The sequence below is a fragment of the Oncorhynchus kisutch genome, linkage group LG15 (genome assembly GCF_002021735.2).
Source record: "Oncorhynchus kisutch isolate 150728-3 linkage group LG15, Okis_V2, whole genome shotgun sequence".
NCBI classification, from domain to species: domain Eukaryota; kingdom Metazoa; phylum Chordata; class Actinopteri; order Salmoniformes; family Salmonidae; genus Oncorhynchus; species Oncorhynchus kisutch.
This window is the reverse complement of record NC_034188.2, coordinates 61320578-61334181: the sequence shown is the minus strand read 5'-3', so window position 1 is coordinate 61334181 and position 13604 is coordinate 61320578. Positions and strand designations below refer to the sequence as shown.

General features: G+C 47.3%; 1 protein-coding gene across 1 annotated transcript in view; it reads left to right on the top strand.

The window, feature by feature from the left end:
* LOC109904820 (neurobeachin) overlaps positions 1–13604 on the top strand; it is a 335275-nt gene that overhangs the window by 37154 nt on the left and 284517 nt on the right. Inside the window, exons 2-5 of the mRNA XM_031791425.1 lie at positions 9973–10204; positions 10714–10814; positions 11279–11374; positions 11645–11766. Coding sequence (XP_031647285.1) covers positions 9973–10204; positions 10714–10814; positions 11279–11374; positions 11645–11766 — 551 coding nt within the window. The remainder of the gene's footprint in view (positions 1–9972; positions 10205–10713; positions 10815–11278; positions 11375–11644; positions 11767–13604) is intronic.

Below are 13604 nucleotides of genomic sequence, written 5' to 3'. Positions count from 1 at the left end.
ACCTATGTTGATCTGCAGTGCTGTCCCTTTTCAGAGACTGCATGGCTGGGTCATGGCACATCCTCAAGGCTCCTCTAGAGCTCCGTTAGACTTCCTTTCTCCTCTTCTGGCTTTGTAGGGTGTATTGGTGTTGATACAATGTCTTCTTTACAGGATTTATGGTTACCTTGATAATCTTGTCGTGTACCTTGGACAATGTTATAACATTCCATTTATTCCACTATTTTATACAATTTATTCAATTTCCTTTCAGATAGTAAATGTCATGGCAGTTGTGCTTCTACAGGTAATGTTAGCAGTGAGCATTAAGATAAATGAAGCTGGCTGGTTCTTCTGGGATTTAATACATTTCATGTTCCCCCTGATTTATTATGTGGAGAGAAGGTGATGAAAACTACTGCTGTTCTTCCCGTCCCTCTCTCCATCTCACCTCCCACCCCTTCTAGCGCTCTTTTTCTCACTTTCTCCTCCCTGGTAATTAGACTCCCTATTTCCTCCCTCTCTCCCCTCTCATTTCTCTCTTCTCTTTCCTTCTCTCCTCCCCCTTTCCTCCCTCTCTCCCCTCTCATTTCTCTATTTTCCCTCTTTTCTCCCCGTTCTCATTTCTCTCTCCTCCCTCTCTCCTCCTTCTCTACTCCCTCTCTTTTCTCTGTAGGTTGATGTGTTGGTACTCAGGACATCTCTCCTCTCTGCCTCAGAGACAACCTTCCTGTTCTGTTCCTGTTCAATAAATCACACAGGTCTTTCTAGCCCTCACAAAGGATCTACTGATTTGATATAATGACCTGTTTGATCAAATAAATTGGTGCAACTGAATCAGCTGGAGGAGAGGAGGATGGGGAGGACAGGAGGAAGAGGATTTCATGTGTGCTTGCGTTGTAGCAAAGGAGGTGGAAACTCTCACACATGGACAGACATTGTTTTCTCATGATGAACAGGGGTGGGCCAGGTGTTCATGATGCTGGGTCATGGGTCAGGGAGCAGAGTAATGTGATGCCCTATTGACTGGAAATAGATCTGCCATAGATCACACCTGACTGAGCGGTGGAGTTGATCATTCTGGACCATCTATATGTCCATGTGATAGCATGGAGGAGAGTATACTGTATCTGTGTAGACCGGATCACGTGTTTACGTCTCAACAGTAATATGACTGTAACCCTCTAATTTCTACAGTGTTTCAACAGAGTTGTCCTTTGTGTTGTTCCTGTGTTTGTTTACCCCGGTGTGATCATCATCACATGCTGTATGTTCATCTGTAATCCAGTCACACAACCTCGCTGGGCTCTGCTGTTTTCCAGTACTGGGCTCTGCTGTTTTCCAGTGCTGGGCTCTGCTGTTTACCAGTACTGGGCTCTGCTGTTTACCAGTACTGGGCTCTGCTGTTTACCAGTACTGGGCTCTGCTGTTTACCAGTGCTGGGCTCTGCTGTTTACCAGTACTGGGCTCTGCTGTTTACCAGTGCTGGGCTCTGCTGTTTTCCAGTACTGGGCTCTGCTGTTTTCCAGTACTGGGCTCTGCTGTTTTCCAGTACTGGGCTCTGCTGTTTACCAGTACTGGGCTCTGCTGTTTCCCAGTGCTGGGCTCTGCTGTTTACCAGTGCTGGGCTCTGCTGTTTACCAGTACTGGGCTCTGCTGTTTACCAGTGTTGGGCTCTGCTGTTTACCAGTACTGGGCTCTGCTGTTTACCAGTGTTGGGCTCTGCTGTTTACCAGTGTTGGGCTCTGCTGTTTACCAGTGTTGGGCTCTGCTGTTTACCAGTGTTGGGCTCTGCTGTTTACCAGTACTGGGCTCTGCTGTTTCCCAGTGCTGGGCTCTGCTGTTTCCCAGTGCAGGGCTCTGCTGTTTCCCAGTGCTGGGCTATGCTGTTTCCCAGTGCTGGGCTCTGCTGTTTCCCAGTGCTGGGCTCTGCTGTTTCCCAGTGCTGGGCTCTGCTGTTTCCCAGTGCTGGGCTCTGCTGTTTCCCAGTGCAGGGCTCTGCTGTTTCCCAGTGCTGGGCTCTGCTGTTTCCCAGTGCTGGGCTCTGCTGTTTCCCAGTGCTGGGCTATGCTGTTTCCCAGTGTTGGGCTCTGCTGTTTCCCAGTGCTGGGCTCTGTTGTTTCTCAGTGTTGGGCTCTGCTGTTTCCCAGTGCTGGGCTCTGTTTTTTCCCAGTGTTGGGCTCTGCTGTTTCCCAGTGCTGGGCTCTGCTGTTTCCCAGTGTTGGGCTCTGCTGTTTCCCAGTGCTGGGCTATGCTGTTTCCCAGTGCTGGGCTATGCTGTTTCCCAGTGCTGGGCTCTGCTGTTTCCCAGTGCTGGGCTATGCTGTTTCCCAGTGTTGGGCTCTGCTGTTTCCCAGTGCTGGGCTCTGTTGTTTCTCAGTGTTGGGCTCTGCTGTTTCCGAGTGCTGGGCTCTGTTGTTTCCCAGTGCTGGGCTCTGTTGTTTCCCAGTGTTGGGCTCTGCTGTTTCTCAGTGTTGGGCTCTGTTGTTTCCCAGTGTTGGGCTCTGCTGTTTCCCAGTGCTGGGCTCTGTTGTTTCTCAGTGCTGGGCTCTGCTGTTTCCCAGTGTTGGGCTCTGCTGTTTCCCAGTGCTGGGCTCTGCTGTTTCCCAGTGCTGGGCTCTGTTGTTTCTCAGTGCTGGGCTCTGTTGTTTCTCAGTGCTGGGCTCTGTTGTTTCCCAGTACTGGGCTCTGCTGTTTCCCAGTACTGGGCTCTGCTGTTTCCCAGTGCTGGGCTCTGCTGTTTCCCAGTGCTGGGCTCTGCTGTTTCCCAGTGCTGGGCTCTGCTGTTTCCCAGTGCTGGGTTTATGCACAAAGCTCTGTTTAAACATGCATCAACATTCCACTACCGTCCCCAACCTCCGGTCCAGTGCACATTGTTGCTCCAGCCCTGCACAAACCCGTCTGATTCCGCCACTCAACTCATCTTCTAGCCCTTTGATCATGCATGCTTGTGCAGGGTTGGAACAAAACTGTGTTGAGAAACTCTGACCCCCCCCCGACAACAGAGTTGCAGTCTAAGCCAAGAGGACCATGTGTCTGGATGATGTAGCGATGATCAGCAAGGAGGAGAGAGAATGTTTGGCTGCAGCAGGCAGGAAGCAGGAGGTGGGTTGTGGCTTGTCTTAAAGGGGAAACCAGTGTGTAACTGGGCTCTCAGATATGTGCTCTGTTCACAGTAGCATCATGGCCTAGTTTACACACATTCATCAAAGCTGCTGTTTAAAAGACTGTTTCCTTTCTGGTGTTACATGGCTAGTACACTGGGACTAAACCTTTTATAGGTGTTTTGGTGTGTGTATGACGTTGACCGTCCTGCTGATTAGAGTATAGATCATGACAGCTACAAAAGGGGGTTTAATTTGTGGGTTTTGCCTTGTGCATCTACTCACACAAGGCTGTTCTGCCAGTTATGCAAATGAGTGAATTAATTTACATTATGTTGGAATGAGGAAGTGGTTCTAGTCCTCAGAGCATCAGAGCAGCTGTGGTGTCCCACTATTCACACTACTACACAGCTTGGACTGGGCTGAGTGGGAGCCTGACCTTTGTAGTCGTGACATTTCGTCAGGTCTCGAGGAGGGAGAGAAGAGCCCTGGGTTTACTCCCTCAGATTACTGGAGTGGCTGTGTTAGATCACACTCCTGCAGAGTACTGAAGATTACTGTACGTGTCAGAGAGACAGAGAGCAGCTTAAGTAGTTTAAACACTATCAGGCTGACCTGATCCGTTCTGGTCTAGCCCTGAGTTGTGTCCAAAATGACACCCTATTCCCTATGTAGTGCAGTATAAAAGGAATAGGGTGCCATTTGGGATACAACCCTGGTCTTGTCCTGTTATGCTGTTCTGTTATCACTGTGACTTGGTGTAGGCACACAGGGTGCAGACACAATCATCGACCAATCTGTGAGGCTGATCTTTGAGCGATTGGTCTAATTCTTTTCCCGGCGGTTTGCTGCTGCGTGGCTGCTGTACTCATTCTCTGCTGCATGGCTGCTGTACTCATTCTCTGCTGCATGGCTGCTGTACTCATTCTCTGCTGCATGGCTGCTGTACTCATTCTCTGCTGCATGGCTGCTGTACTCATTCTCTGCTGCAAAGAACTGAAAGTCCACCAGCTTTTCTTTTTATTTAGGATGACATGGAAACCGAAACGACACACTAGCATGTGCTGTCTGTGTACTCTGATGTTGGATACAGCAGTTTAGCCCGGGCCTTCACAATGGATGCCACTTAGTATGGAGCAGCTGTGTATTTTTGAACATGTTTTGGCATCTTATATTACTCATCTTGATGTAATCCTCTTTCTCCTTCTCTCTTTTCATTCTCACTAACAGCTGAAAATAGGAAAACACTTCTAATATTTTTTTTTGCCTGATTTACTGTCCATTGTTTAGACTGGAAACTTACTGAAGATTACATCACTAGTACAACCTACTGCTGTCACCATGGTGACCAAGAATCTCTCTCTCTCTCCCCCTCTCTCTGGTTCGTCATCCTGTCAAGATGCAGTCAGGAGAAAGGAACTAATCACTGATCGGGATGTTAAGTGTAACAGAGATGAATGGTCAGGAGGTTAACACACAGAAAGAGAGGGGAGAGGGAGAGGTTGTAGTGAGAAGAAGTGAGCGGTACTGTAGAGTTAAATTGAAATGGGTATAATTTCTGTTACCCTAATAAGACTGAGCCTATATCTATATGTAGCCTGTTACTTCTAGTAATCCTTAAAACTATATTCTTAGATGGTGGAGGAGGTACATTGTTGTTATCAGGATAAAGGTAAGACCCAGATGCAGACCGTGTTGAAGTAACAATATTTGTTACAGCAACGGGGGCAAAGGTACAGGACGGCAGGCAGAGTGGTCAGGGTCAGGCAGGCTCAGGGTCAGGGGCAGGCAGAGTGGTCAGGGGCAGGCAGAGTGGTCAGGGGCAGGCAGAGTGGTCAGGGGCAGGCAGAGTGGTCAGGGGCAGGCAGAGTGGTCAGGGGCAGGCAGAGTGGTCAGGGTCAGGGGCAGGCAGAGTGGTCAGGGTCAGGGGCAGGCAGAGTGGTCAGGGTCAGGGGCAGGCAGAGTGGTCAGGGTCAGTGGCAGGCAGGCTCAGGGTCAGGGTCAGGGGCAGGCAGAATGGTCAGGGGCAGGCAGAGTGGTCAGGGACAGGCAGGGGCAGGCAGGGTCAGGCAGGCTCAGGGTCAGGGGCAGGCAGAGTGGTCAGGCTCAGGGTCAGGCAGGGTCAGGGGCAGGCAGAGTGGTCAGGGGCAGGCAGGCTCAGGGTCCGGGGCAGGCAGGCTCAGGGGCAGGCAGGCTCAGTGTCAGGGTCAGGCAGGCTCAGGGTCAGGGTCAGGCAGGCTCAGGGGCAGGCAGGGTCAGGCAGGCTCAGGGGCAGGCAGGCAGGCTCAGGGGCAGGCAGAGTGGTCAGGGTCAGGTAGGGTCAGGGTCAGGGGCAGGCAGAGTGGTCAGGCTCAGGGTCAGGGGCAGGCAGGGGCAGGCAGGCTCAGGGTCAGGGGCAGGCAGGCTCAGGGGCAGGCAGGCTCAGGGTCAGGGGCAGGCAGAGTGGTCAGGCGGATGTGCTCAGGACAGGCAAGGGTCAAAACCAGCAGGATGAGAAAAGAGAGACTGGGGAAAAAGCAGGAGCTGATACAAAAAATGCTGGTTGACTTGACAAACAAGACAAACTGGAAACAGACAAACAGAGAACACCGGTATAAATACATAGGGGATAATGGGGAAGATGGGTGACACCTGGTGGGGGGAGGAGACAATCACAAAGACAGGTGAAACAGATCAGGGTGTGACAGTTATATGTAACCCGACTGTGTTTCCAATATACATTCTGCTCATTCTTAATGCAGCTACTCACACAGAGACATCTGGCACCTGGGTGATTGTGGGAGCTAATCAAGAATCTAATTTGAAGATGGTTTCTAAATTCAGAAAGAGATTGTAAATGAAAGTGTTATTCTGCTAATAGAAACAATGACACTCTTATGCATACTAAACATTTCAAGTTAAAAAGTAGTTACTTTCTTTTTCATCCAACCAGGAGATCATGATTAATTGAAGATACAACACTGTAAAACTGACTTTGGACTGCACAAGTTGTTATTTTCATCTTCAAGGTTTTGTTGATGATTAGACTCCCTGTGTCCTTGTTTTCTCCCCTCTGCTCTCTCCTTTCTGCTGTCCTCTCACTGGCTTCTAGGAGTGCCCCAAATCCTTTTTTGAGGTCCCAAATGGCACCCACAGGGCTCTGGTCAAAAGTAGTGCACTATATAGAGAATAGGGTGCTATTTTGGATACCTCCCTGGAGTTTAGAATGCAGATATTCTGCTGTACTGCTGTACAGGACATCGTGTTAGCTCTCGTTGCCTCTGGCATACCTCAGGCTTACATAATGTGCCTATATTTCTGAATCTTTGATAACCCTCAAGTTCTACTTACCTATGGTTTAAACAAACTCAAGCTAAATGTATACATGTTCTTAGTATTGATTATGCAGTAGCATGGTTTAGCCAGTTTTAAGTGGCTAAAGTGGTGTGTATAATGGTTGGTATAATTACTCTAACAGTGACTGGCTGTGTGAGAGAGAGGCTGAAAGCTTCTAAGGCTGCGTTTAGACAGGCATCCCAATTCTGATATTTTTTCCACACATTGTTCTTTTGACCAATTACATCGGATCTTTTTCAGAGCTGATCTGATTGGTCAAAATACCAATTAGTGAAAAAAAGATCAGAATTGGGCTGTCTGTCTAAACGCAGCCTTGGAAGCTTTCAGCCTCTCTCTCACACAGCCAGTGGCTAATGGCTAATCTAAGTGGCTAATCTATGTCCATGTCAACATCCCAAATGCCACTCTATTCCCTATTTAGGGCACTACTTTTGACCAGAGCCTTTTGACCAGAGCACAAAATAGGGAATAGGGGGACACATCTATACCTCTCCTCCTCTCTGAGCACAATGTCTGCAGTTTACTAGGATGAGACAACTGTAATTAGTCTGCTGCTTGCTGTCTGTGCATGGAGGGATGGAGTGAAGCATGGACAGGGGGATGGAGAGGTAGGAGAGAGAGATTAGGTTCAGCCGGGACTGCAGGGCTCTTTGTTTCTCCTCTGTCTCTATACCATGGCCTACTAGTCTGCCAATGCATTTGCAGTAAAAATTTTGAGGTTGTTTGCTCAACCCACAATGTAATGGAGAAGCTAGTTCTTGGTCAGAATCCTAGTTATCTGGTGTAGATGAGAAAGTAAATAAACATGATTGATCTGGTCCTGTTTTTCCTAATACCTCAGACATTATCCTAACTTCAACTGCACACAGTCTGATCTGAAAATCAATTCCTCTCATTGATAAGGACGTTCTTGTCAAGATGGTACATTCCACATGAATACTTTCCCTGGGCTCTGTACTCGAGTACCAGACAGGTATTACCACACTAAGCTCCCTAAGTAATTGATGCCTTTTATAACAACTACTACTGGATCTGAATTCTACTAAAATAAAATGAGGGGTAAATAAATGAAAGGAATATTAACTTTAGACAACGCAGAGTAGAGAGGACAATAGAGAGGAGGGGATGGAGAGAGGAGAGGACAATAGAGAGGACAGGATGGGGAGAGGAGAGGACAATAGAGAGGAGGGATGGGGAGAGGAGTGGACAATAGAGAGGACAGGATGGGGAGAGGAGGGATTGGGAGAGGAGAGGATGAGGAGAGGACAATAGAGAGGAGGGGATGGGGAGAGGAGAGGATGAGGAGAGGACAATAGAGAGGAGGGATGGGGAGAGAAGAGGACAATAGAGAGGAGGGATGGGGAGAGGAGAGGATGAGGAGAGGACAATAGAGAGGAGGGATGGGGAGAGAAGAGGACAATAGAGAGGAGGGATGGGGAGAGGAGGGATTGGGAGAGGACAATAGAGAGGACAGGATGGGGAGAGGAGAGGACAATAGAGAGGAGGGATGGGGAGAGGAGGGATGAGGAGAGGACAATAGAGAGGAGGGATGGGGAGAGGAGAGGATGAGGAGAGGACAATAGAGAGGACAGGATGGGGAGAGGAGAGGACAATAGAGAGGAGGGATGGGGAGAGGAGGGATGAGGAGAGGACAATAGAGAGGAGGGATGGGGAGAGGAGTGGATGGGGAGAGGAGAGGAGAGGACGGGGAGAGGAGAGGACAATAGAGAGGAGAGGATGGGGAGAGGAGAGGATGAGGAGAGGACAATAGAGAGGAGGGATGAGGAGAGAAGAGGACAATAGAGAGGAGAGGATGGGGAGAGGAGAGGATGGGGAGAGGAGAGGATGAGGAGAGGACAATAGAGAGGAGGGATGAGGAGAGAAGAGGACAATAGAGAGGAGGGATGGGGAGAGGAGGGATTGGGAGAGGAGAGGATGAGGAGAGGACAATAGAGAGGAGGGATGGGGAGAGGAGTGGATGGGGAGAGGAGAGGAGAGGACGGGGAGAGGAGAGGACAATAGAGAGGAGGGATGGGGAGAGGAGAGGAGAGGACGGGGAGAGGAGAGGACAATAGAGAGGAGGGATGAGGAGAGAAGAGGACAATAGAGAGGAGAGGATGGGGAGAGGAGAGGATGAGGAGAGGACAATAGAGAGGAGGGATGAGGAGAGAAGAGGACAATAGAGAGGAGAGGATGGGGAGAGGAGAGGATGAGGAGAGGACAATAGAGAGGAGGGATGAGGAGAGAAGAGGACAATAGAGAGGAGGGATGGGGAGAGGAGGGATTGGGAGAGGAGAGGATGAGGAGAGGACAATAGAGAGGAGGGATGAGGAGAGAAGAGGACAATAGAGAGGAGAGGATGGGGAGAGGAGAGGATGAGGAGAGGACAATAGAGAGGAGGGATGAGGAGAGAAGAGGACAATAGAGAGGAGGGATGGGGAGAGGAGGGATTGGGAGAGGAGAGGATGAGGAGAGGACAATAGAGAGGAGGGATGGGGAGAGGAGAGGATGAGGAGAGGACAATAGAGAGGAGGGATGGGGAGAGGAGAGGATGGACAAGGAGAGAAGAGGAGAGGAGGGATGGGGAGAGGAGAGGATGGATGAGGAGAGGAAGGCAGAAGACAGAGGAGAGGAGATGGGAGGCAGAGGAGGAGAGGAGATGAGAGAGAAGAGATGAAGGGAGGAAAGGAGAGGGGAAGCAGAGGAGATGGTGGGGAAGGAATAGGAGAGGAAAGGAGAGAGGACCCGTGCAGTATGTTGAACCCAGGTTGTCTGTTCAGTGTACAACAGTGTGAACACGGTCTATATTTAGCAGGAGGTTGCTTCTGTAAACTCTTTATAGGAATCAGTTGTCTGAACAGCTTGGCCATTGAACCACATCAGATTACTCATTACTTCCCCCCCCCCCCCCCCCCCTCTCTGACCCTCTTTCTCTCTGACCCTCTTTCTATCTCACCCTCTTTCTCTCTCACACTCTTTCTCTCTCACCCCCTTTCTCTCTCACACTCTTTGTCTCTTACCCCCTTTCTCTCTCACCCTCTTTCTCTCTCACCCTCTTTCTCTCTCACCCTCTTTCTTTCTCACCCTCTTTCTTTCTCATGTTCTTTCACGCTCTCTCTTTTGCTAGATCTGCTATTAGTTCTTTTCTTTCTTTTTCTTCTGTTACCTGGAGAGTTTCTGACCCTATTTTATGCCTCCATGCCCACCAATCAAGATGCAGCCTCTGTACAGTGTGTTCTCTGTATGTATCACATGCACTAGAGTCGGCCAATTAATTTCCTGTTGAGCTTCAAGAATAGAAATATTGATTGTTGGCTGATCGGTACAGTATGCCCCTTCCCCTCCACTTTCCAACCAACATTGGATTTTACATTACATCTCCAATACCCTCACAGTCTCTTAGAGGAAAAAGCCTCCCCTCTCTTACTGAACTAGCAATCATGCCTGTTAATCTCATACCCCCTCTCTCTTGTCCCTTCCCCTCCATTCCTCCCCTCCCCTCCCCTCCCCTCCCCCTCCCCTCCCCTCCCCTCCCCTCCCCTCTCCTCTCCAGCTGGTGGGGGGCGAGTTTGACCTGGAGCAGAACTTCATCATAGCGGCAGCGGAGAGCCTGGGCTGTGTAGTAGAGCTGTTGGAGCACTGTGATGTGACCTGCCAGGCTGAGGTGTGGTCCATGTTCACAGCCATCCTCAGGAAGAGTGTCCGCAACCTCCAGACCAGCACTGAGGTGGGCCTCATAGAGCAGCTGCTGCTGAAGATGAGCTCCGTTGACGACATGATCGCAGGTAAAGGCACATACGCAAGCAGGCACACACACACACACACACACACACACACACACACACACACACACACACACACACACACACACACACACACACAGAGAATACATAGTCCATAGAGCTTGTTCCATGGCCAGTTGCCTGCAGTACAGTAAAGTACCCACTGCAGAGTTCTGGGTGGATGGATGTGGATTAAGTTAATATTTTAAGCATATTGAAATTCCTATGGCTTAAAGGAGAGGAAAGATTGAAAAGAGAAAATGTCATTAGTCACAGTGTGTTTTATAATGAGACTGAGTGGCAGTTTAGAGGATTTTTTTTTCAGAGGGTAAGCTAATAGCATTGAATTTACTTTTGAATTCTGTTGTGAATATGAGGGCATGTTTCTATTGTGGATTGTTTACAGTAAATAATGAAACCCTATCTGCCAGGGAAGTACCAACTCAACACGTGTGTGTGTGTGTGTGTGTGTGTGTGTGTGTGTGTGTGTGTGTGTGTGTGTGTGTGTGTAGACCTGCTGGTGGATATGTTAGGAGTGCTGGCCAGCTACAGCATCACAGTGAAGGAGCTCAAATTGCTGTTCAGTATGCTGAGGGGAGACCGAGAACTCTGGGTAAGTTGTGGGAGTAGAGGACTCTGGGTAAGTCATGGGAGGAGAAGGAGAGGTTACAACTTGGGGTTTAGATTCACCTGTTGTATTTGATGAACATGGTTCATATATTCTCAATCTCTTCCTTACATCTCCTCTCTGTCTCTTCCCTCGTCTCTTCTCTCTTCCCTTTGTCCCTTCATGTCTCCTCTCTTTCTCTTCCCTCGTCTCTTCTCTCTTCCCTTTGTCCCTTCATGTCTCCTCTCTTTCTCTTCCCTCGTCTCTTCCCTCGTCTCTACTCTCTTCCCTTTGTCCCTTCATGTCTCCTCTCTTTCTCTTCCCTCGTCTCTCTTCCCTTTGTCCCTTCATGTCTCCTCTCTTTCTTTTCCCTCGTCTCGTCTCTCTTCCCTTTGTCCCTTCATGTCTCCCCTCTGTCTCTTCCCTCGTCTCTTCTCTCTTCCCTTTGTCCCTTCATCTCTCCTCTTCAGCCGAGGCATGCGGTGAAGCTGCTGTCTGTTCTGAACCAGATGCCTCAGAGACACGGTCCAGACACTTTCTTCAACTTCCCCGGACGCAGTGCTGCGGTAAGACTTTATTTACACTCTGGACTGGGCTGGGCTGGTAAAATGGACATTCCCTCTTATTATGTTTTGTTTGTGTGAAGAGCTGAAAATAGTTATACATAAACTGTAGTTATCTGTCACTGTTCTATAATATGTTGAATATTTGTTACATTATTCCGTTTAGAGATGACTCTTCCTCTGACGTCTATGATAAGTATCTCTCTCTCTCCCCTTCTCTCTCCCTCTCTCTCTCCCTCTCCCTCTCTCTCTCTCTTTCCTTTCTCACTCCAGGCCATAGCGCTGCCTCCCATTGCTAAGTGGCCTTACCAGAACGGCTTCACTCTCAACACCTGGTTCAGAATGGACCCTCTAAACAACATCAACGTAGACAAAGACAAACCATATCTCTACTGGTGAGTAGAACATATAAACCATATCTCTACTGGTGAGTAGAACATATAAACCATATCTCTACTGGTGAGTAGAACATATAAACCATATCTCTACTGGTGAGAAGAACATATAAACCATATCTCTACTGGTGAGTAGAACATATAAACCATATCTCTACTGGTGAGTAGAACATATAAACCATATCTCTACTGGTGAGTAGAACATATAAACCATATCTCTACTGGTGAGTAGAACATATAAACCATATCTCTACTGGTGAGTAGAACATATAAACCATATCTCTACTGGTGAGTAGAACATATAAACCATATCTCTACTGGTGAGTAGAACATATAAACCATATCTCTACTGGTGAGTAGAACATATAACCATATCTCTACTGGTGAGTAGAACATATAAACCATATCTCTACTGGTGAGTAGAACATATAAACCATATCTCTACTGGTGAGTAGAACATATAAACCATATCTCTACTGGTGAGTAGAACATATAAACCATATCTCTACTGGTGAGTAGAACATATAAACCATATCTCTACTGGTGAGTAGAACATATAAACCATATCTCTACTGGTGAGTAGAACATATAAACCATATCTCTACTGGTGAGTAGAACATATAAACCATATCTCTACTGGTGAGTAGAACATATAAACCATATCTCTACTGGTGAGTAGAACATATAACCATATCTCTACTGGTGAGTAGAACATATAAACCATATCTCTACTGGTGAGTAGAACATATAAACCATATCTCTACTGGTGAGTAGAACATATAAACCATATCTCTACTGGTGAGTAGAACATATAAACCATATCTCTACTGGTGAGTAGAACATATAAACCATATCTCTACTGGTGAGTAGAACATATAAACCATATCTCTACTGGTGAGTAGAACATATAAACCATATCTCTACTGGTGAGTAGAACATATAAACCATATCTCTACTGGTGAGTAGAACATATAAACCATATCTCTACTGGTGAGTAGAACATATAAACCATATCTCTACTGGTGAGTAGAACATATAAACCATATCTCTACTGGTGAGTAGAACATATAAACCATATCTCTACTGGTGAGTAGAACATATAACCATATCTCTACTGGTGAGTAGAACATATAAACCATATCTCTACTGGTGAGTAGAACATATAAACCATATCTCTACTGGTGAGTAGAACATATAAACCATATCTCTACTGGTGAGTAGAACATATAAACCATATCTCTACTGGTGAGTAGAACATATAAACCATATCTCTACTGGTGAGTAGCACATATAAACCATATCTCTACTGGTGAGTAGCACATATAAACCATATCTCTACTGGTGAGTAGCACATATAAACCATATCTCTACTGGTGAGTAGAACATATAAACCATATCTCTACTGGTGAGTAGAACATATAAACCATATCTCTACTGGTGAGTAGAACATATAAACCATATCTCTACTGGTGAGTAGAACATATAAACCATATCTCTACTGGTGAGTAGAACATATAAACCATATCTCTACTGGTGAGTAGAACATATAAACCATATCTCTACTGGTGAGTAGAACATATAAACCATATCTCTACTGGTGAGTAGAACATATAAACCATATCTCTACTGGTGAGTAGAACATATAAACCATATCTCTACTGGTGAGTAGAACATATAAACCATATCTCTACTGGTGAGTAGAACATATAAACCATATCTCTACTGGTGAGTAGAACATATAAACCATATCTCTACTGGTGAGTAGAACATATAAACCATATCTCTACTGGTGAGTAGAACATATAAACCATATCTCTACTGGTGAGTAGAACATATAA